We start from the raw sequence: 25,418 nt of genomic DNA on the forward strand, positions 1-25,418 counted from the left end.
GATAATGAGATCGCAACCATGATTACCTTTGTATGTTCCGACTAGAAACTTTATTTCTATATTATACTTAATTCTTGTTTTTGTTTTATCATATTTTACCATTTTACTTTTGTGTACGAAATAAGTCTATAATTTAATATAGAAAAAGTTTGAAAACAGCCTTCGCCGAAACTAAAAAAGTTTTCCAAAAAGGTGTTCAGGGGTTTCTTTCTCTATCTCTATACATATGAAGTTGTAATCTTTGTTTGTCTGTCAGTTTGTTTGACCGATCAGAACCCAGGAACTCCTAGACCGATTTACCTTAAATTTTGCTTGGGGAACTTGGGAGACACACGGGAATGTTCTTAACTTGGTTTAAAGATGCTAAGGTAAGTGGGTCGACTTTCATAGCGAAATTCAGTTACCCGGTAAAATCGGCCAAGTGCGGGTAAAAGGCGGGAGTAACTTTTGATTGGGCACTAGGCAGCGCTGGTTCCCCAAGCTAGAATTATATATTATAACTTTCATATTGTTTATTACTGACAGAACCTATCCGACACAATTTGTGTAATACCTTATATGACCTCAGGAAAGATTCATGGACCTAATTGAAAAATAATGCATAGCAATGAAAAACAGACTTTTAAAATAAATCGCATTCCATAAAATGTTTAGGTTTTTAAAGTACGAGGAAAAAATGGCCATAATCATTACTAGAAAAAGATGAACTATATTGAAGTCCCTGAATGGATAGTGTACAGGGAAACCCTGTTTTTTTATTCTTATTATCTCAAGCATTCCCAGATACCTAGTAATAATAATAATATCAAACAATATAATAATATATAAAATAATAATAATAATAATAATAATAATAATGATACCTAAGTTGATCCAGCACTAGTTTCTGATCATATAGTCCTGGAGATTTATCCATGTTTGGTTTGATGCATCTCACATACCATGGATTCGTGTTTTCTAAACAAATCTGTTTACGGTGCCAACTTAATAAATTTAACAGGCTCAGGGATAGTCCTTGAAAAATGGATGTAAAATCAGTCTGTGTCACAATTTATTAATTGTATATATCAAACACTTAAATTTTATCGTTTTCCGCTTTTTTTTGCATTTTAAAAAAAGCTCCCTAACTTTTAGAAATTGTGGTCTGTTTTTTTTTAATGAGCTGGCCTTAAAATATAAATGATAAACACGTATTACAAATTCATATCCTTTACTATAATCAATAGATCTTCTACTAGAACTTGTAACTGTAACATATAATTACCTAAAACAGCAACTAGAACTTGTAACTGTAATCGGAAGGCATCACTAACCGTTGGTTTAGCTCTAAACCGTAACATTTAAATATCAGATTCAGAATATTAAAAAGAGCCAAAACCCTAATGGCTAGTACATTGTTTGTTTTCAAAAATTAAAATGAATATGATGGGGGAAGATAGCTGGAAGAAATTATTTCAATGCTATAAAAAAAACATTTTGAAATTTTCAAATGTTTAAGTTCCTGTTCGTCATTCTCTTTACTGTTCCTTTACTAAATGATCCATCTCCCTTCACATCTCCTAGTTGGGCAACCTTGGACAACAGATCCCTATAATAATATTAATAATAATGATAATAATAATACCAAAAATAATAATTATCTTATTTACATAAAATGTTGTAATCTCTGTTTGTTTGTTTGTCCGATCAAAACTCAGGAACCCCTTGACCGATTTGCGATTTGGAAAACTCGGGAGATCCATGGGAATGTTCTTAGCTTGGTCTTGCAATTCTAAATTAAGTTGGTCGACTTTAATGTCGAAAATTTTGTTTCCCAGTTAAAATCGTTTCAAGTGCGGGTAAACGGTGGGAGTAACTTATAGTAACCTTGGCATGGCGCTGGGTTCCTAAGCTAGTAAATAATAATGATGATGATGATAATAATAATAATAACTAATAGTGATGAATTTAGGACTGGGGAACGGAGATTTTCGAAAATAAACGAACGAGTTCGTTAACGAACGGCAAAAACCGTTTTGATTTAAAGTTGTAAAAAAATATCAACATGTTTTAATGTTTATGATTTTTTTCACCGCTTCGCACTGTTAATGCAGTCACTTCTGTAATAGACCAGTAACGGCTTCGCCGTTAATAATTTCATGAACCACAATTTTTTCGGCACTTCACGACGTCAATTCTGTAATAACTATTGAACATTTTTCATTAAAGGGCGCCGTGAATAAAATCAAGATCGTTTACTAACGGTAACTTTGAAAAACCCGGAAACTACCGTTAATGAAACGAAGTTTCGTTCTTACCCTCTAATACTGATGGCTACTTAAGATTTAATTTTAAAAACGGTTGGAATTAACTGTTAACGAAATGGCTTTAAAAAGTTGGAACGTGCCCAGCCTCATGATGAAGATGAAAATAATAATAATAATAATGAATACTGATGATGATGATGATATTAATAATAATTATGAAAAATAACAATGATAAAAAGTAATGATGATTATAAATCTATGTATATACTTTGCTTGTCTGGGTGTCTGTCTGTTTGTGTCCAATAAACCTCAACTAATCGGGCCAAAATTTTTTGGGGGATCTTTGCGACTGACAAAATTCGATTTTTCAAAATTTTAAAAATCCACAAATTTGTTCATAAAATCCGCGAAATTTTATTTTGGGTGCAAAGCGCCGTAAAAGCCTAGTATATATAAATATATAATATATAGTATATACCCCTGATTTTGTTTTCTAAATGGAATTTCACCTGAATTCACAAAGTTCTAGAACAAACTTGGATTGTGACTTGCCGAGAATATCAAAGAAAACATCTTGTTGACTATCTCTGTTCTTAGAGACAAAACCTTCAACCTGAAAAAAAGATATATGTATAAAACACAAAAATTATTTTACTTTGACTGGAAAAAAACGAAAGAGAGGGAATGAAATTGATAACGATTGAAGTTGAAAAAACTGAACACTTGCCTCAAACTCTAACTTTATGATCCCTATATCTTTGGATATTTCCAAGTCAGACTTTTGATAATTCAAAGTTGGAAATTTCCAAAGTCTAGACAGGTGTTGAGCTCCTTTTATTTTAGATTAAAAAAGCGGATGCTTCCAAACTTTGATTCTTCTTCTTGATAAGAAAAGAATGTTAAAATCCTTATACATATGCAATCAAGTTTGATTTTTTCTGTCATGATGTCGCAAAGTCGTTACAGCAATTACACATAAATTTTACCTCTTTCCCCTTGACAAAAATTGGAGTTGGAAAATTGTATGGTATTAAAGTTTTCCGTATTTTACTACTACATACCTTATAAACTACCGTTCCAGCATAATGTCGAATACCAAACTCCTTATCCCACATTCTTCTATCATCTCCCTAAACAAGCAAAAAAAATTGTTGACTTGTCTGTTTCAGTGTCTGGCTTACTGGCTGACTGCCTACCTGACTAACAACTGACAGCCTGCCTGTATGCCTGCCTACCTTCCTGCCTGCCTGACTATGATATATTAAGGTTTAATGTTTCCTTGATGGAATCCATTTTGTAAACAATCCTTTTCATCATAAATCAAGGGCAGGGAGGCCAGTTTCAGATCCAGTCAATTATTAAACTAATGAGTTTATGAGCTAGAAATTTTGTAAGCTAGTAAATTGTTAATATAATGAGTTTATGGGTCAATTTTTGAATGATTGAGTTTTCATCTATAATAACTTATGAAATTGAAGAGTTATTGAAAAGAACAAAAAGGATTTGAAGTGTATATCTCTGACCAAATAAATTTGTTTTTTACATTTATGCATAAAATCAATACTAAAGGGGCTACGAGGAGGTCACAAAGTTGTACCAGTGAGGTCGCATAAATTTTACTTTCTCATTCTGTCTACTTTGCAGTGTAATACCTCAAGGGTACCCATGGGTTTACTTAAATACTTCAGACAATTTTGTCCAGCCGTTTGGCCAGCTATAGCTAACATATTTATAAATAAATCTAGAACATTTTCTATACAAATAAATAAATATATCAGCGACTAGCTTTATCATATTTAAACCTGTTATTGTCCTTTAAAACATAAATTTGTCCTGTAAATCCCCTGTTGTTCTATAAAATTGACTGTAAGAAAGTAAGTTCAAGATTAAATTTGCTTCACCCAATTACTTAACTTGGAAACCAAACTATCTAGGTTATCCCCTCCTCACTCCCAACTCCTTTATTTCCCTTCTTCACCCCCCCCCCTCCCATGTTCCCTTCCCTGTGTGTTTCCTACATCCCTTTTCCCTACTTTTAGACTCAAACATTAAGGGAAATTAAATAAAATAATAGAACTTTAGAAAGAGATAAGCAGCAAAAAAATCAGTTCGCTTCGTTTAATTTGTGCACAAAGAAGAGTAATAAAGAAGTGGGAAAATAAGCAAAGGAATTGAGTCTTCGCCACAAACTCTGATTTTCTAAACCTTATATGTTTGCAACCCAATGTCGTATATCTTAGATATTTCAAACTATGAATTCTGTTGGATTAATTAACCAAAGTTTGAAAAATCAAAAGTCTACACTATCAGGTTGCAAAGAAATAGGGATTAGAAAATTTGAGTTCGAGTCAAAGACTCATTTCCTTTATAACATTCTCAGTATTCATAACCATGGAATTCATGACAGTAGTTTGTCTGAAACTGGAATATTGGCGTTTTTTTAAAACAAACAAATAAGACCAAAACAAGCATTCAGATTAATGCAATATTTTACCTTTACATAACCCTGATGGTTTTCAAATTCTGAGTAAACACAATATTTTACCTTTACATAATCCTGATGGTTTTCAAATTCTATAAATAAAACACATACTTATCATAATAATGTAGAATAAAGTAAATGTCTGCAAAGGAATTGAGTTTTTGCAACAAGCTCTGATTTTGTAACCCCTATATTCTAGCAATCCAATGTCGTTGACATTAGATATTTCAAACTATGAATTCTGTTATAACAAATAGTTTAAGCTAAAATTATCTTAGGTGTACACCATCAGGTTGCAAAGATATTGGAATTAGAAAATTTAAGTTTGTGAAAAATACTCAATTCCTTCAAAGCTAATTCCAAATAAAAAAGATCAAAAAAAATTGAACAAATAGATATTTATTTGTACTTTTACAGAAATAAAAAACCGATACAATTTTTTTCTATTTTTTTTTATTATCGCAAAGATCTAATGATATTATATGTAAAGTCAACGTTTGGATTAATCTCTCTAAGATATCAGGAACCAAACATGATTAGATCGAGAATCTTCAAAATCATGAACTGCCATGGGTTTAGATTTACTAGAAAATTGTCTCACTATAAAAACAGTTTAAAACAAAGATATGAATTATATGTACTTCTATTAAACCTATCCAAAAGTTGTGAAACTTGTATGTTTTTCTTATAATGACGACAGTAACTGTTTTTATGTTCATATATATTAGATGGAATATGGTTAAAAACAATATCTAAAAAAGTATAAGAAGAAAAAAAGCTGGAAATTTTTTATAAAGAATAAATAAAATAGAACTTAATGAAGAAAGATAAAATATCAAAAAAATTATTCCTTGTTTTACTAACAGAATGACATCACTATCACTTGATGGAAAGAATTTAAAAAAAATAATGTCTCAAGTCGTTGTTTTCCACATTTATTATCGATACTGACCTTGTATTATCTGTAAACGTAATATGATTGAACTTAATCTGCTCCTCTTTATAAGTCTCCTGTTCTATCTTGAACACGTAGTGGTTAAAGAACATGTGCAGCTTTTCGTTCGTGTAGTTGATGCACAGCTGCTCAAAGCTGTTGGACTCAAAGTTTTCGAACCCGAAGATGTCCAAGATGCCGATGAATTGAGTTTGCTCCGACCCTAATAAAATAATCAAGCTCATTTTCATTTAGTGGACGAAATAAATATGTTTTTCAACTTTCAATTTATGAATATTAAAAATAAANCAGTGCAATAGTAATAAACAGCAGTGAAATAGAAATGTACAGTTTTTATTAATAAGAAAGAAAGCTTTTTACGAAAACTTTATTTAGCTAGTTATTTTACTGTGTTTTTCCCCTGAGTTTTTCAGCAAAACATCATTTTTTTCATGCAAAATGATTTCATTAGTTTAGCACGAAAGTACGGAGAAATGATTTTATTAGTGCTTTGGATTATTTCATTTTATTGCGGATGAGGTTCCGACCTGATAAAAGGTATCCGGCCGGATCCATGAACCATTCAGAGATAAGGATTTGTTTTTTCACAACTATTCAGATTTAGGTTTTGAGAGCAAAACTGTTGTTTACAGTTTTTTGTTGATATTTAGATCAGGATCCAGGAGACAAAATGTTGCGGATCCAATGGATCCAGATCCATAGGACTAAATTGTTCAACAAAATATAAACCCCTGACTAAAAGATTCTAGGTAAAGTACAAGTTTGTTTACCTGGAGTTTCAAAGGAATGTTTGTTACGTTTCCACTGATGTTTATTTGACGAACTAGTGCAACCTATACATATTAAACTTTCTTATATATCAGTCGTCGAAACTATAATCTAGGTCATCAAGTACTTTAATATGTTATGACTGACCTAAAAAAAAAACTTTAAAGGGAGTGTTCGCGAAAAATGAAAGGGGGTATAGGCTTAATGCGATAAAAAAGCGCTTTTGATCGCTACTAATCTTACTTCTAGCTGTTGCGTCTATAAGGAGAAAATTGTTAAAAACGACTAATACCGAAGAACGTAGTGGCCATACAAATTCAGAAAGATGCATAATAAGACTTAGACCGTAAAAAATCTTTTTAATTTCAAACAAATCATTCAGATATTATAACCTATAGTTATCGATTATCTTTCGCCACATTTGTATATAGTTGATTTTTCATAATATGTTTTGATTTTATTTTTAAAATAATATTTAGCTTATAACTTGTTTTCGAGCTTTCCTGGAAAATATTAAAATGTCGTCTTCATTACCAAAAATCCTCGAAACAGGAATAAATGTTTTATAAGTAACTCTAAGATCATAACAATTAAAACATATTATGAGAAATAAACTATATAAAAATGTGGCGAAAGATAATCGATGACTATATGGTTGTAATATCTGAATGATTTGTTTGGAATTAAATAGATTTTTTTACGGTCTAAGTCGTATGTTGCATCTTTCTGAATTTGTATGGACACTACGTTCTTCGGTATAAGTNTATCGCATTAAGCCTTTATCCTCTTTCATTTTTCGCGAACACTCCCTTTAAAGGGGTAACTTCAAATGATCCTTTGTTTATAATATGGCATATCAGATTCACCTCGTTTTTCTTGCTATAAATGATGTTTTCAAGTTTGGTTTGATTTGTAAAACGGAAATTTTCCTATTGTGGTTCTAATTGTTGTTCTAAAGTTTAAAGGGTCCGCTCTGAATCGGACTTGTCACTTTATAAATATAGGATAACTTGAAATTACATCTTCAGCCAACTCAAAATATCTTAAAATCTTAAACTTCTTAAAACTCAAAATATTTTAAACTTCGTCTTCAGAAAGATAAAACTTAAATCTTATAGTTTTTTGTGAGTAATAAAAACAATTCGTCCATTTATTATGTTAATTCATTAATATTTTATTATTATTAATATAATAAATTTTACATAAATCTGTCGCATACCAACAAACGTAAAGACTAAAGATTCCACAATATAATGTATTTTGTTCTGATCATTTCAATTTTTAACTCTTAATATCTACTTTCGATCCCCTAAACCCCATCCCCCTTTCACACTAGCCTGGTTCATCTGGGATTTCTAACTTATGGTTCAAAAATTATTAAATGGAAGAAAACAATTTACTTCAATCAAGAGTGTTGACTCTTCACATAAAGAAATCTCTTGTGGTGTACTACAAGGGTCGATATTAGGACCAATTTTATTTTTGATTCTTATCAATGACCTTCCTAAAGCATCTACTTTTTTCACAATTCTTTTTGTTGATGATAAAAAACCGCAACTTTCTTCAAAAAGCTTACGTTGTATGATTTGGAAAATTTTGAGCTCTCTTAAATAGAAGATTGGTTTAAAGCAAATGATGATAAAGATAGAGTAGGAGCTGGATGTAAAATGAATCTTTTAAAGTATTTTAGACGAAAATCTTAACTGGAACCATCATCTTAAGTCGGTTAAAAACAAAGCATCCAGTGCAGTCTTTGCATTGTCAAGAGTAAAAAATATTCTTACTAGTAATTAAAAATTAACTAACAATTAAACTTCTTCCTTCCCCTTTTGAAAATATTTTTTAAAAGCTTGGAAACTTTGAAAGATCTCTTAACTATCAACCTGACATTTTCAATATGAGCGCATTACAGTATTTACGATCAAACTCTCAAAGTATAGTTAAAAATATACTACTAAACTCTCTTTTTGAAAATTACATTACAATGTTTTATAACCCGAATTGTTATTCATATAAAACTAATTTAATATATGTTTTAATATGTTTTGATATTTGTTGTGTACATGTCAGAAAATTATTTTAATCTCTAGTTATTCTAACAAATGTATTAACTATTTTGCATCAGATAAAATCACACCCTTAAATCTATTAAATTGAAATGTTTTGTTTTCATTATTGAAGTTCTGTGGAAAAACTAACAGAACAGCCAAGAACTATTTTCCAATAAACTAGAGATGGTTGTCAGAATATCCCCCCTCCCTCCCTACCCTGATTCATCTAATACCTGTACTAGCTGGTCATAATCTACAGCTAGTAAACTAGAGATTGTTGTCAGTATATTCTTGTCTTCTGCAGTTAAAGCAGCGCTGTCAGAGGAACACTCATCATTGTTTTCACCCCTACACAGACAAAATCAGCACCATGAGTAATCTTTTATCAAATCAAAGATTCAAAAACTTGCAAAGGTTCACTAAATGTAGAATTAAAATGCTTTCTACTAGATGTCAATATAACTCACATAGTAAAAAATGCAATTTTCAAAATAACAATTTTTTTAAATTCATCATAGATCCAATCTTACAAAGCCAACATTTCGATTTTCTTTCTGTCTATTTGATCCAAAACACGCCAGACTGGCTGTGCAGATCAGGTTTAAACTTTTTTTTAGAAAAATCCGAATACCTTTCTGAAATACAAAAAAAAAGACGCGTAGTTAAATCCCAACAAACGAAACATGAGAAATCTCAACAATGCACCAACATAATTATTCATTAAATTAACAAGAACCAATCCAGGTCAACATCAAAAGCTTAAACTTTGTTCTTAACTCTATAAATTCAATATTAGCAATTGTTTATACCTGTATTGAAGGTTACCCAGCCAAAGAATCGCAGAAATAACGGCAAACAAAGAATCTGTGCTCTCCTAAGTTTCCAAAACTCTAATTAGTCAAACGAACTATTATGTTGAGGATGAGGGGAGGAAGGCAATCCACATCCGTTTTACTTCCCAACCACAAATGACGGCACAAAACGACTTTTCCGCTTCACATTTACCCAGATGACTTCCGGCCCACATCCGTTTTGTCTTCTAGTTAAATGTCAGTTTTATATTCAAACTGTATGAAAATTCTGAAGGATTGCATTATGATAGTTAATTACAATTATTTAAAGGGAAAAATAATAATTATCTTTATATTCTGCGGCGTTGTATGGGTTTAACAGTTTTTGTTTGTATAAACCTTTGATTTAAACTTAACTAGGTTAATCTTCAACTAAATATACAAAATAAAATAAAAGAATGAAAACATGTAAGGCTGCACCACGGCACTTGCACAGATTTGGACTTTGTAAAAACATGCTATTACATAAAACAAACAACTAAAACATTTTTAAAAAGAAATTTATCCATCTTATATCTGCAGTCTAAAGTGTAAGCAGGGGAAGATCGAGTCCGAATCAGGTGTTCAACTATTGCGATTAGTGCAGTACGGTTTACGGACAATCCTGATTCGGACGGCAAACTCCCCTGCAGATTAAACTTATAACTTTCTCAGCTGCACAGTACACAAAGCATAAATTTCTATTTGAAAAATGTAATGAAAAGTTTAATAAACGTAGATATCTTAATTTTTTTTATAAACTTAAATATTAAGGAAAAAACATTTCAGACAAACCTGCACCAGTGCACACTGCACACTCACACTAACTACACAGATGAAATTATTTCGATTATTTTCGGTAAATGTCTGTGAAACAAGAAAAACAAATCGGCACCAATTCAAATATCTTATTTATCCAAAAAAAAATCATTTAATAACCCCCCCCCCCTCCCACTCCCTATATTAAAATGGATATTAAATGTTGATGTTTTATATGAGTTTTGTTTCCTTGGGTATCTGAACTATCTCTAAAGCAAGACGAAGAGTATCAAACTTGTCCGCGTCATCAATTCCATCTAGTGTAGTACACCCAGACTGATTTAGGTACTGATAACTTTCAGGGGTACGAACCTTAACAATTAGGACTAACGTTGAGTTCAGTTCCAGGGTTAACATTTGCTGATTCAACTTTTCCAGTGGCTTGTTCAGTTTTATTTATTTACCTATCCGGTTATACCGTGGTACCTTTCTTATTCATTTACACCTGAGACCTAATTTAGAGAATTTGAGCCGCGGCTCAAATATGGTTGGTTCCACTTAAAAGTGAATTCATTTTTTCTTTCCTTACCTATCCGGTTATACCTTGGTACCTTTCTTATTCCTTTAAACCTGGTTTCTTTCCTTACCTATCCTGTTATACCTTTGTACCTTTCCTATTCCTTTAAACCTGATTTCTTTTCTTACCTATCCTGTTTTACCTTGCTCCCGTTCTTGTTCCTTTAAACCTAGTTACTTATTCATACCTTAATTTCTGGATCTATCCTCATAACCTAAGGGTTGCTAAATTATTTATATCTCTTAATTTAATGAGAGTTCTTTCATCACTAAGAGAACTTAACTTCTCGGTGGGTTTCTTTCAGCCAAACAAAAACACAAGTTCTGATAGTGGTGCAAGAAATATTAGAATATATATATCTGCATTAAACAAACAGAATAACAATCTATAAAAATCAGCAATGTGTGAAACCCATACATACGATCACTCATTTCTTAACACAATAGAAAATAACAAAATTGAATTTGTAAGCTTTCACCAACACTCTCAGTTACTACTTTTTTCAAGTTAAAATCCTTTATTTTCCAAAAGTTTAAATCCGCAATTACGAAAATATGAAAAAAGAAAAAAATATTCGGATTGAGTCTATGATGTTAAAATGCCGTATATGTATTTCATAGCCCTATATTTTTACCTGAAACTGTTCTGCTAATGATTTATCCCTTAGAGCTGCTGCTGTCAACTGTCAAGAACATTAGTTTAAAATATAATTTCAAAACCAAAGTTTTTTATTTTCTAATTTTATTGATTAAACATTGATATTAACTCTCTAATCATAAACTAAGATTATCATTAAATAATAAAACAACCAACCTTCAATCCGTGGAATGTTAGGGGTGTAGGTTAGCTAATATTAATAAATAATATTTGTGCAAGCAATTTTCGCTAAAGAGATTTACTATTATTGGATTCATTAAACTATGGAAAAGAAAGGCGATAATTAGGCACTCTTTTTGTGTACTAAAAGTTGTTATGGCAAAAAGCCTTACCAATAGATTGAACAACAATTTAATTAAGTGGGGTCTGTGTATCCTGCAATTGTTGTATTTCATGTTCATTTAACAATTTAAAATCCTAAAAGTCGTCTTCTTATTCCAAAGGTTTATGGGTCTGACTGCAGATGATGGAAGTACCTCTGTACTGGCACAAATAATTCCTTAGTTTGCCAAACAACATTCCTAGTCTTAGTATATACAGTACACATGAATATTGAATATGTGGCACCAAATAATATAAAATTAGAGAGAAAATTATAATGTATACATTACTGCAATTATAAATCATACTTATAATAAATAATAAGAAATAAAACGGTGTGTTACAACAATAAGTTGTAGCACACCGTTTTTATAAACTACAGGGTTACCCCAAAGGATGAGACTTCAAACTCAAAGACACTGCACTGAACGGTATTTTTACTCTCTGTTTCCTTATATTTATAATTTCTTTTTAACTTATTTTCTTTACCATATCATTAAACAAGCAAAATTTGAAGCCCACATTCATATCATGATTTAAGTAAAACTTGGTATCGTCCAACATATTTTAATTAATTAATTTGAAATTACTTAAAAGTTCAGAAACTCCTAAATCCTGGACCAAAGATAGGATAAACAGGGTTACCATTAAGGAGGAGACTGTTTTGAGGACTTAAACTTGGTATCGTCAAACATATTTTAAGTGTTTTATTTAAGTCCTCATAACAGTCTCCAGGATTTAGGAGTTTCTGAACTTTTAAGTAATTTTAGGATTTACTATTACAGTGGGAAACACAAGAAACATATAGGAATTCAGTATTTGCCACCAACTCTGATTTAAGTAATTTTAGGATTTACTGTTACAGTGGGAAACACAAGAAACATATAGGAATTCAGTATTTGCCACCAACTCTGATTTTCCAATCCTTATATCTTTACAACCCAATGTCGCACACCTTAGATATTTCAAACTGTAAATTATGATAGACCAAATAATCAAAGTTTAAAATTTCAATAGTTTACACCAGCAAGTTGCAAAGATTTAAGGATTAGGTTTAGAACATTAGCGCTTGTGGCAAGGATTCCTTTCCTAAAAGTAGAACTTCTTAACCTTAGATAAATCTACTTAAAATTGCTACGGAATGATGATTGACCATTATTATTTTTAGGATTATCATTATTATTACTATTAATATTATTATTATTATTATTATCATTATTATTATTATTATAAAATAATCTGGCGTAGTTCTACAAAACGCAAGCTGCATGAAAAATATGAATGTTTATTTTATTTACGTATAGAAAATAACAAGCTATTTATCATCCTATAATGTTTTATCTTTAAAAAGTAACTTCGTGTGTCCCTTTAAGTTTGAAATAAACTAATGTTTGCCTGGTAGAAAACATGATAATTCCTCTCTTTAGAACTCTGATGGATAATTCTGGACTGCTCTAACAGGTAATCCTGGAATTTATTATATAATTTGCAGCAGACCTTGCTTATACAAGAAAAATCTAGAAACAGAAGATCTTTGAGTGTGCTGCAATTCAATAAGTCTTTCTTCTATTCAAAATGTAAAAACATTTTGAGAACAAAGCTATATTTAACCCTCCAACAACATTTTAAAACCATTTTTTCCCTTTTTCTTGAAAATGGGTTAAATTTGGATCGAGCTAAATACGACCATTCCTCTCTTTAGAACTCTGATGGATAATTCTGGACTGCTCTAACAGGTAATACTTTATCTTTATTTAAAAAAAATTATATATTTTTTCATACAAATATTTTCTTTAAATATAGATATTTTATCTTTATTTAAAAAAAATTATATATTTTTTCATACAAATATTTTCTTTAAAAATAGATATTTTATCTTTATTTTTAGATTGAAAAACCAAGATTTATTTCTTTAATTTACCAAACTATAATTTGGATCTTTTATTATTTCTGATCAAAATTTTGCTAAATATTAATGTTTTCATAACATTATAAAAATAAATAAGTCCAATACTAAATCTGTATTAGTTTTGCATTACGAGCGGTATTAAACTTTTAATGTTTCTTTAAAAAAAACATTATTTAAAAGAAAATAGAAACACATCGACATTAAAAAAACTCATGGTTACTGCATCAAAGTAAAAAGTTTACATCGAACAACAATATTCTAGGGATGAAGATTGATTATCCCCCCTCCCTCCCTCCCCCCCACTTCATCACCCTTGCTCTTCTCTAGGTGACAGTTCAGGCGGAGGGGGGGGGGGGGGGCTCAGTAGGTGGAGATTACATCATTTACCGTACAACACATATATTATTCTTATTACTCTATATATACAAAAACAAATAATAATATAAAACATGAAGTAGGAGGGGAAACAATCCTAAGATAAAATTAGAAGAAAAAACCCGCTTTGTGTTAACAAAAGTCGAAGTTTTTTAATGTTAAAAGTAGAGAAATATCTTTTGTTAACAACATTGTTAAAACCTATTTTTGGATTCGAAAAAATACCATTAAATTTTCCAGGGTTGAGTAATGCTTTGTAAGTTGTGTACAGGCAGAGTACATGAACTTTTGAATGGAATGAAAATAACTGTGTAGGGTTTTAACCGTTGTATTTAGATATAAAGATTGTATAGGGGAAAGTTGATAAATTTTAGGATAAAAAATATCAAGGGTGAAAAAAAATTAACTAATATCCATTTTCTCATTTCAACCCTCCCCCCCAAGACAAATCCTCCCCCTCCTTTTCTTGAAAATATATAGTATATACCTCTGGTGTGTAGGTTATGTAATGTATTATACAGAGTTATATAATTTGCAGCAGACCTTGCTTATACAAGAAATATAAACCGAGCACTGTATTACATATTTAATGAATATACAGAGTTATATAATTTGCAGCAGACCTTGATTATACAAGAAATATAAACCGAGCACTGTATTACATATTTAATGAATATAAAGAGTTATATAATTTGCAGCAGACCTTGCTTATACAAGAAATATAAACCGAGCACTGTATTACATATTTAATGAATATACAGAGTTATATAATTTGCAGCAGACCTTGATTATACAAGAAATATAAACCGAGCACTGTATTACATATTTAATGAATATAAAGAGTTNTATATATTTATAGAACTCAGCTTTTCCTTGAGTTTTCCCTATAAAATGCAATCCACTGAACTTAAAATTCTCAAACCAAGCTAAGATCATTCCAGTGGTTCCGGTTCCCCAATCAAAATTTAATCAGTCGAGAGATTCATAAGTAATGATCGAATATCCTAACAAATGGACAGACAAACACAGATAATTACTTCATATATATATATAGATATATGTAAATGAATTGAGCATGAACTATTTCTATCTCTGGTATATGTATTCAAAATGGAATATATATATGTATCGGATTCAGCTGTATATTCCCAAACATAAAAAAGTATCTATATGAAACCCTTCCTTCGACCATTTAAGATTTTAAAAAAACATGGTAAATTTTATGACAACCTGGCAGAATTTATGTTAACATGGCAATTTTATAACAGCTGGCAGAATTTATGACAACCTGGCAGATTTTATGACAACCTGGAAGATTTTATGAGAACCTGGCAGAATTTATGACAACCTGACAGATTTTAGGACGACCTGGCATAATTTATAACAACCTGGCAGATTTTATGACAACGTGGTAGATTTTAGGACAACCTGGCAGAAATTATGACAACCTGGCAGGTTGTATGACAACCTGGCAGAATTTATGACAACCTGGTAGATTTTGTGACTACCCGGCAGAATTCATTACAACCTGGCAGATTTATAACAACCTGGCAGATATTACACAACCTGGCAGATTTTATGACAACCTGGCAGATTTGATTACAACCTGGCAGATTTTATGACAACCTGGCAGATTTTATGACAACCTGTTGAATTGTATGACAACCTGGCAAATTGTATGACAACCTGGCAGAATTTAAGACAACCTGGTAGATTTTATGACAATTTGGTAGATTTTATGACAACCTGGCAGATTTTATGACAACCTGGCAGATTTTATGACCCCTGGCAGATTTTATGACAACCTGGCAGATTTTGTAACAATCTGGCAAATTTTATGACAACCTGGCAGATTTTATGACAACCAGGTAGATTTTATGACAATTTGGCAGATTTAATGACAACCTGGCAGATTTTATGACAACCTAGTAAATTGTATAACCACCAGGCAGATTTTGTGACAGCCTGGCAGATTTTATGACAACCTGGCAGATTTTATTACAACCTGGCAGATTTTATGACAACCTGGCAGATTTTATGACAATTTGGCAGATTTTATGACAACCTGGCGGATTTTATGACAACCTGGCAGATTTTATGACAACCTGGCAGATTTTATGACAACCTGGCAGATTTTATGACAACCTGGCAGATGTTATGACCCACTGGCAGATTTTATGACCCCCTGGCAGATTTTATGACCCACTGGCAGATTTTATGAAAACCTGGCAGATTTTACGACCCCCTGATACCAATTCTTAATCTAACCTGAATAACACATCCTGCAATCTTGAACCCTGAATCAAAGCAGACCTGCATGAACCGACCAAATCTACAATAATTATTATTTATGTCTATTCAATACTCTAAAAAATAAACTGGAACATTTAATCAGATTTTTGTGTGTTACGGTAATGTTAGATAGACTTAATAATAATAATTTGGTTCCATATAGAGTAAAGAGTTTGATTTCTTTCCTTGAAAAAAACTGCATTGACCTAATTCCAATTATAATGCAATTTGTATTATGTTATTGGATAACAAAAGCAAGAAAAAAAACAAGAACGCAAAATAGTGAAAAAATCTTATGAGAAAAGGAAAAATAAGAAAAGAACAGATTGTACCTTGAAGAATTATCATTTCTGATTGTTTTAGCGTTTCCAAAAGCTTCTAGAATATTGTTAGCTTCCAGTATCTGCTGCTGAACCCAGGTAGATATGTTAGCAGTCACCCTGTACACAGGTAAATATATAAGCGGTCACCCAGTACACAGGTAGATATATCTGTGGTCACCCTGTTCACAGGTAAATATATATAAGCGGTCACCGAGTACACAGGAAGATATATGAGCGGTCCCACTGTACACAAGTAGATATATTAGCGGTCATTCTGTACGAAAATAGATGTATTAGTACAGCGGTCACACTGAACCCTGTAGATATCTTAGCGATCACCCTAAACACACGTAGATATATAAGCGGTCACCCTGTACACAGGTAGATATATAACCGGTCACCCTATACACAAGTAGATAATTTAGCGGTCACCCTGTACACAGGTAGATATAAGGAATCATAAGGAAGTGAAATCTGCAAGAGGCCCCATTGTGGACCTCCTAGACTGCTGTCACCCTGTTCAAAGAAATATTTTAGCGGTCACCCTTCACACGGTAGATATGTTAGCGCTCACCCTCTGAACATAGTAGATAAGGGTAGTGATCACCATGTAAACAGGTAGATATGTTAGCGGTCACCCTGATCACGGGAAGATATAGTAGCGGTCACCCTGTATATACCTTAGCGGTCACTCTGTACACAGGTAGGTATATTAGCGGTCACCATGTACACAGGTAAATAAATTAGTGGTCACCCCGTACAAAGGTAGATATTTTAGCGGTCACCCTGCAGATATATTAGTGTTCACCCTCTTCACAAGTAGATATATAGCTCAAATATCCTATTTTTACCTGTAGAAATGTAGAAATATTCTATATTTACCAGCAAAATATTCTATATTTACCTGCACAAGTATCCTATATTTACCTGCACAAATATTCTATATTTACCTGCACAAATATGCTATATTTACCTGCACAAATATTCTATATTTACCTGCACAAATATTCTATGATAAACTTTGTATTCTCGGTTTTCCCTGCTCCACTTTCCCCTGTAAAAAAATTCAAAATCAAAACATTATTTTAAAATAATCCACGCAATTCCGCGCAATTCCACACAATTCCGCGCAATTCGAGCACTGTTGCGCGTAATTTCGAACAGCTGTGCGCAATTCCACGCAATGAAATTCCGATTGCAAACCCTAGCTTAAAGTCTTTCTTTCATAATTTGATCTAGTATTACACTTAAACACTTGAACTAAGTATCTAATTTTGATTTCTTACATATAAAACGTTGTTGGGAGATACCGAAACATCTCTTGAATTACAGGAGAACGAAATTTGGTCAAATTTTTATTGGCTTTTAATTGTTGATCGACCCTTTAGTATATTTTGTAGGATTAAAATTTCATCAAAAATGGCTCCAGTAGCTGAAAGATGTAGAATTACTTGGACCACTTCCCTTGTACACTAGTTCAAGTTCAAGTAAAGTGGTTTAACGTAGTCTACGTAGTTCAACTACTTCTCAATATGGCATTTTACCTGATATAACTAGAGATTGGTTCACTGTCTCCGACTGTAGGCTGATATAGGCTGATTCTGCCAGGGCGAATACATGAGGATCCAAGCTACCCAGTTTAGCTCCATGATAACTGAATTCAATTTTTTTTTTGGAATTTATTGACAGCTAATTAAATTAATTTCTCAAAGAAATTACTTGTAAACGTGAACATATTGATCTTTCTTCACTTTTATTATATTACTAGCTTGGGAACCCAGCGATGCCCAGGTTACTATAAGTTATTGCCGCCGTTTACCCGCACTTGGACGATTTTACTGGAAAACTAAATTTTCTCTATAAAAGTCGACACAATCAATATAGAATCTCAAAACTAAGCGAAGAATATTCCCGTGGTTCTCTCATATCTAATTCAGAACATGATACAACTTGATCTGTTTTGATTTTCCATCATGATAATAGAGATGCTAATTTATTGCAAAAAATCATTATTGTTCATAAAAACCTGAAAATTCCAGTGTTGAAGCAATTTAAGGTTTACGTTAACCTTTGTAAGAATAAGAATTAGAAGTAAAATCAAGACCCCCAAAATGGAGTCCCCAGATTGCCATCGACACTGTCCCCCTCCCGCTACGCTCGGCCCAAAGCCAACAGATTGCCCAGGAAAGTTCCGCCATTTATTTACAATCCTTGTTTTAGCTTTGATTAACAGTCCTGATATGTTACAATCAAACCCCTGCCTTTAGTATAAATACTTCATTGTACTATATTACCTTGAAGTTATCTACTTCTCTGTATGGATTAAACCTATATTACCTTGAGACAGTATGAGTATTGTAAACATCTATTTCTCTGTATGGATTGACCGCTACAAGGATGGGTCCGGTATATGTGTAAATATCCCCTCGTTCAAACCTCACCTAAACAATATGATAGATTTCAGTACAGTTCAATCAAGTACAGATTATAGGGAACCATGTACGGTACCTAAAGAGCAAGTACAATACGTACAAATCAGAACGGATTAAAGACGCCATTTCAATTTTCTTTAAAACCCTTGTTTTTTCTATAAAAAACTAATAATTTCTAATTGTGGTTTTCTTACAAAGCAGCAGAAACAAGGCTAGTAAAACGACAATATCCTCCCTGTTGTAGATCAGAAAATATTTGAAAGGAACTATTGTGAATCGGACATGCCAATGTTTAGATAGAAAAGTAATTAGGTCTACAATCCCTTAAACTTACGGTGCAGAAGAGAAAAATACAAAACTCCCTTTATTGCATCTTTGAAGGAAAGAAGAAGAATATTTTGTATTCTACCATAACCCACATTTCTCAAATTTACTCTCGACATTTCTCTAATATACTTTATTGCATCTTTGAAGGAAAGAAGAAGAATATTTTATATTCTACCATAAACCACATTTCTCAAATTTACTCTCGACATTTCTCTAATATACTTTATTGCATCTTTGAAGGAAAGAAGAAGAATATTTTGTATTCTACCATAAACCACATTTCTCAAATTTCCTCTCGACATTTCTCTAATATACTTGAATACTGGGATATCAAATATTTGAGAGAAAATATCAGAGCACATTAAAAGAGTTAAAATGTTTATTTTACTAGTAAGGTAAACAAAATCAACTTTATTGACTCCACATTACCAAACAAAGTTTCTAAATAAATCTACTGTTTCATTTTTGAACACAACTCAAAATAAAATAAAAAAAGTTAACCAGCGACGGTTCTATAATGGTATTACAAATGTCTTCCTTGCTGTCTCGTTCTAAGTGTTAACAAAAGTTTGAGATGCAAGAATGCTAAAAAAAATACAATCAATTTCTTCTTTAACTGACAAATTTGTTAGATCCGCCCAGGAAATATATAGACCAGGAACCGCCATATTTCATGCGTCAAATCTGTGTAGTGCAGTGGTTGGAGATCAAAACAAAAAATTTAGGGGCAACGCATCATCTTTCGGGGAAAAGGGCCCAAGGGGTGGATTAAAGATATATTGCTATTGTATTTTTCCATATTGACCAGAAAGCCAAAAATCATATGAATTCGCTCTAACTTGATTTATTAACTTGTTTTTTGTTGGACTGTAACAAAACATCAGAGCTGTAGTCCTTTCCCTTCAACTTCTGTGGGGGCACTGGGTTTGTTTACATTCCTCCCACAGTGTACAGTACATAATATGCGTATATCTGAGTTGTGCGTTCCTGCATATAGTTCCTTGGATCCACCCACTCAGATTTTGTGTTGTAAATCTCCTGGTCAACCACTGCGATCCATCTTATGCACATATCTGAGTTGTGCGTTCCTGCATATAGTTCCTTGGATCCACCCAGTCAGATTTTGTGTTGTAAATCTCGTGGTCAACCACTGAGATTCATCTTATGCACATATTGTCTTATGCACATATAGTTCCTTGGATCCACCCAGTCAGATTTTGTGTTGTAAATCTCCTGGTCAACCACTGAGATCCATCTTATGCACATATTGTCTTATGCACATATAGTTCCTTGGATCCACCAAAACAGATTTTGTGTTGTAAATATCCTGGTCAACCACTGAGATCAATCTTATGCACATATTGTCTGAAAAGAGGAGAATTCTTTTTAAAACTGTAAATCTCCTGGTCAAGCACTGAGATCCATCTTATGCACATATTGTCTTAAAAGAGGAGAATTCTTTTTAAAACTGTAAAATACAAACATTATTTAGACACCATGTACATAATTAGCCACTTTATAAAGAAGGACATAAGCAGAGTGCGAAACTTTTGCACTTTTAACCCTTAATTTCAGCGATGAGACACCCCCCCCCCCCCATGGAACCCAAAAAAATATATACTGTAGTTTCTTACTCGTTGTTGGACAACTATGGGATGCAAGTTTCTTACCCCAAAGGCGTTGTGCCTATTTGGTCTGTGCATTTTTTCTAAATTTGAATTTGCCTTGACTGTACTTTTATTTTAAAGAAAACATTTCATTTGGGTTTAAATAAAAAATAGTAAGCCAGGGGTGTCAAATAAGGGTTGAGGGCCAAAATCTCCCTTTAGAATTTTAAAATAGATAAATGCTTTTTTTCATGTTCGAGAAAAAAATTTGAATTTTTACTATTGAATAAGGATTTAATCGACGTTTTAAATTACAAAATAAAGTTATCTGCCTGTTAGAGCTGCGCGAACCTCGCGCTATTATCTCATTTTTTATTTGACGTTTGTACTCGACCGTAAAAGTCGGTTAAGAAATGGAAAACTATAATCAAAGCGTTATACTGAAACTTGTATTAAATTTATCGCAATAAAAATTTCTTTTCGATTTACCCATACATGAATTATTGATGAAATATCTTTTAAACAAGTTCTCAACTTCCTCTTTAATTGTTTTCAAAATCCACTGCACAACAAATACCTTCGATATACTTCCTTGAACTAGGATGTGAGCAGTACATGATTTATTGATATTGTAAAGAGAAATTGAAATATATTATGTAAGTGGTTACGAGGGGAAATTCGTTGATGATTGCATACTAAATCTGCCGATTAAGAGCAAATACAGTCTAAGAAAGTAATTAGTGAAACAAAAGACCAATGTGCAAAGAAACACCAGTTCTTTTATTTAAGAAATTTGCCGCAAACTCCAATTTTCTAATCCCTATATCGTTGCAACCTAAAAAGTGGAAATTTTTTATATTTCAAACTTCGGCTATTTTATCAAACAGCATAGTTTGAAATATCTCAGGTCTTCCACATTCGACTAAAAGATATGGGGATTAGAAAATAAGACCAATATCATCAAACTTGGTCTTTGATAATCATGGAAATTCTAAAGTCTGGTAGATATTGATTACAGAATCCCATTAACCAATTTACAAAATTCCCAGGGGAACCTGTGTTATAAAGAAGGAGAGGGGGGGGGTCATAGATCACCCACCCCCTCCCTACATTTATAATGCAACTAGTTTAAACTAGTATAAACAAAAAAATAAAATTAACTAAAATCTTAAGAAATTTTTGACCGAAAAGGAAACCATGAGTTTTTGCCCACTACACATATTTTCAACATCACTGTTTCTTTGTAACCTGATGGCGTTAAACATCGTTATTTCAAACTTAGTCTAATGGACCTACGGAATTCATAGTTTGAACTATCAAAGGTCTAAGGCATCGGGTTGCACTGTCACAGATCCAGAATTCTGTCAAAAGTTGCATTAATTTAAAGACTAGATCCACTTTGAAGCGTCGTAACTCCCCGGCATTTGATTTTACAACACAAAGTCATTTAATATTTTTGTAGGTTTCGTCTAGTACATTTTAATAAAACTATGAATACTTGTTTTTAGCTTCAGCTTTTAAGAAGTAAATGGCAAAATTCCTATTGATTTTTCTGTTAGAACTTGTAATCACTGTAATGTATAGGGATTATGAAATTAGAATTTGTGACTAAAGAAATCTGTTCCGTTAGTCAAATCTATATTTTGTTCAGTTTATTTTACGAGATTGATCCAGATTGACCCGCTTAAAATGTGAAAAAAAATCGATGAGAATTTTGCCAATCATTTCTTAAAACCAAAGCTAAAAACAAGTTCTTTAAATAGTGCTAAAATGTGCGTAAAGGGCTACAGAAAAGCACAAGTGAGTTAGGCGGTAAAATCAAAGCCCAAGGCGTTACGACACTTCAAAGTCGACCCTGTCTTAAAAATTGATGAGACTTTTTATGAGCAGGCTGAATTTATGTGTGCCAAGCAATAATGGTTTAAAATCATACGATAAAAAAGAATCGTTAATGGCAAACTTTAATTTTAAATCCGATTAAATGTCTTAATACTTGAAGCTTTAATGTAAATTCTTGTCGTTCAATTTATTACAAGGATTTATATTTTTAGCAAACGATGCAGTTCTTATCTCTGAATATCAATAATTTCCCAAAACAAAGCAAAATAAAAATGACATTTTTCAAAATTGTAGAAATTAGGTTTTCCTTTTTTCAACAAAGAGTCTGGTTTAAACATGAATTCAATTTCAAGCAAATAAAAAACTTTGAGGAAAAGTTTGATAAATTCCATATTTTGAATAAATTATCAAGGGAAGTAAATAAAAAGTCCTAAAACAATGACAAAAAGAAAAAAGTCCAAAAAAATCTACCAAATATGTGTGTTACCTGTAAATTTTTATTTATTCCATTTTCGTCCATATCTGATATTCTGGTCATATCCGGTACTCCATCTTCCGCCCTGCAACCGCCTCCGCCCCCTGTAATAGAGACAAATGTACTAACTGGTACTTCAGACTCCGCAATGTATAGTCCTAAGTTTTCAAACTGTTACTTTCTGCTCCACCATGCATCCGCCTTCTGTAAAAGTTATAAGTTTCCTTTCTGGCACTTTATACTCCGCCCTGCATCCGCCTCCTGTAATAGTCTTAAGTCGTCTATCTGGTACTTCATTCTCCGTCCTCAATCCGCCTCATATATTAGTTCTAAGTCAAATATCTGGTACTTCAAACTCCGCCCTCCCTCCGCCTCTTGCAAGCGAGCTCGTAACCTAAGCTAAAAACAAGCAAGTTGCAATTTCATAATGCACATGCCAAGGGCTACAATAAAGTGTAAGTGTGTCGGTGACATAAACCCAAAGGACAAGCCTTTGTAACACTTTAAAACCGAGGCTATCTAAAAACTTGATTAATAACTTTCAGAGTTTTATAGGTCTGAGTGGGCCCTTGTTCAATGAGCTGGTTTAATTATAAATCTACAGTGTTTTTTTTAAAATACTGATCTGGCCCTGTTGGACCATATATTTGTCTTAACCAATAAACATTACTGCAAGACGTTCTATGACAGCTTGTTTTACACAGGCCGGCGTGAGGGAGGAGGGGATGCGGGACGAAGGGAGAAATTTTGTGATATAAAAACAACTTTTTATATTTTTCATATTGTTAACTCTGACCTGAAGACAACAGCCTGATTTGTTCAAGCTAATTAAAATCTTACGGTAAGTCCAGAATTCCACATTATAAAAAATTAAAATTAAAACTAACAATATCACTTGAAATTTCATTTTCAATTGAGCGGACGATTCAAATCTACAGTTTCACTTTTGGGCTGATAAATAAAACATGTTTGATAAAACAAAATTCTCAAAATACATTCTATAATATTTGACTGGTCCGATATGACAACGCGTGACATTTCCTAAGGGGTGAATGATTTTCAAGAAAAACTTTACCCCAATCTTGTTTCAATAGTTTACTATTATTTTGATGTAAAATAGCCCGGACGGAAAGGATTTATTGTATAATTAGTAAAATGAAAGGATTTTTTTTCAAAGTTAGCAAAATTATGATTTTATCTAGCTTTACTGACGTATTATGAGTAATATATATTCACCCAAAATCAAAATACTATCTACATCTTGTGTATTAGATATTGGTACAATAATGTAAACAAACAAACAAACAAAAACAAAATACTAAAATAATATTATTAGAATATCCATATAATCATGAAAAAGTAAATTTCCATTTGCATACCTATTTTGGAGTCTGTCCTAGAGAACGATTTTTGGATCCCCATTTTGTACATGTCCACTATTTTCAATTAAATTAGTATTTATTTAGGGTTAGGTTAGGTTAAGACACTTTCTGGACCGAGCACTGCGTCTAGGACAGGCTAGGCGTCCAAGCACTGCGGACTCATGTCTAACATTTAAGATCCATGTACAAAATTGAGGGGGGGGTCCCAAAATCGTATACTAGAACGGACCCCGGTCCATTTTCTTTAGTCCGATCTTTTATCGATGGCGTATATCCTGTATAAACATACTATAGTAAAAATAAACGTAGATCATCATTTACCTGATTTACTCGACATTTTAGTTAATATCGCTTAATTGTTTTTCCAACAATTGTTCACTTTGTTTTGAATTGTTGTTGTTTACACATGAACCGGCTGTGACTCACTACTAAGTGACTAAAAGAGAAGAGGGACTCCGGACTAGTGAGTCTAAAATCAGCTGTTTTCCCAGCCAAGCCTAATACATTGATCCTCCCTCTGGTTCTTCCACCCGCCGCTAGGGGATGGATTGGCGCTATATAACAATAACAAAAAGTATAATAGAGTGAAGAAAAATTATTTGAAAGAAATCTATAAACAAGTAACAGACCCAAGGGCTCCAAGGGCGCAAGGACAAGGGGGCGGGGGTACCTTCGACCCCCCTGAGCTATTATCGGGAAAATGTTACCAATTAGTGTTAAAATAATTTTCTTAATTTATCTAATCTTTTGAACACATTTTTCAAGTTATTTGAAGATTCGAATTATGATATCAAATACAGAAACAAAGAAC

The 25,418-nt window shown here is 32.5% G+C and overlaps 1 protein-coding gene across 1 annotated transcript in view; it reads right to left on the reverse strand.

Annotated features, from left to right (window-relative positions):
* LOC111703495 (myosin-VIIa) overlaps positions 1-25,094 on the reverse strand; it is a 40,674-nt gene extending 15,580 nt beyond the window's left edge. Inside the window, exons 1-22 of the mRNA XM_023475444.1 lie at positions 24,929-25,094; positions 23,238-23,329; positions 18,883-18,986; positions 18,090-18,199; positions 17,542-17,599; positions 16,555-16,662; positions 16,199-16,262; positions 13,042-13,113; positions 11,303-11,350; positions 10,341-10,463; positions 9,312-9,376; positions 8,736-8,850; positions 6,420-6,516; positions 5,681-5,885; positions 5,370-5,380; positions 4,792-4,820; positions 3,308-3,376; positions 2,756-2,859; positions 1,502-1,588; positions 1,265-1,326; positions 864-957; positions 722-787 (exon numbers count right to left, since the gene is read on the reverse strand). Coding sequence (XP_023331212.1) covers positions 722-787; positions 864-957; positions 1,265-1,326; positions 1,502-1,588; positions 2,756-2,859; positions 3,308-3,376; positions 4,792-4,820; positions 5,370-5,380; positions 5,681-5,885; positions 6,420-6,516; positions 8,736-8,850; positions 9,312-9,376; positions 10,341-10,463; positions 11,303-11,350; positions 13,042-13,113; positions 16,199-16,262; positions 16,555-16,662; positions 17,542-17,599; positions 18,090-18,199; positions 18,883-18,986; positions 23,238-23,329; positions 24,929-24,944 — 1,799 coding nt within the window. The 5' untranslated portion in view covers positions 24,945-25,094. The remainder of the gene's footprint in view (positions 1-721; positions 788-863; positions 958-1,264; positions 1,327-1,501; positions 1,589-2,755; positions 2,860-3,307; positions 3,377-4,791; positions 4,821-5,369; positions 5,381-5,680; positions 5,886-6,419; positions 6,517-8,735; positions 8,851-9,311; positions 9,377-10,340; positions 10,464-11,302; positions 11,351-13,041; positions 13,114-16,198; positions 16,263-16,554; positions 16,663-17,541; positions 17,600-18,089; positions 18,200-18,882; positions 18,987-23,237; positions 23,330-24,928) is intronic.
* Between the last annotated feature and the right edge of the window lie 324 nt (positions 25,095-25,418).

The sequence above is a fragment of the Eurytemora carolleeae genome, unplaced genomic scaffold, assembly GCF_000591075.1.
Source record: "Eurytemora carolleeae unplaced genomic scaffold, Eaff_2.0 scaffold536, whole genome shotgun sequence".
In the NCBI taxonomy this organism is placed as follows: domain Eukaryota; kingdom Metazoa; phylum Arthropoda; class Copepoda; order Calanoida; family Temoridae; genus Eurytemora; species Eurytemora carolleeae.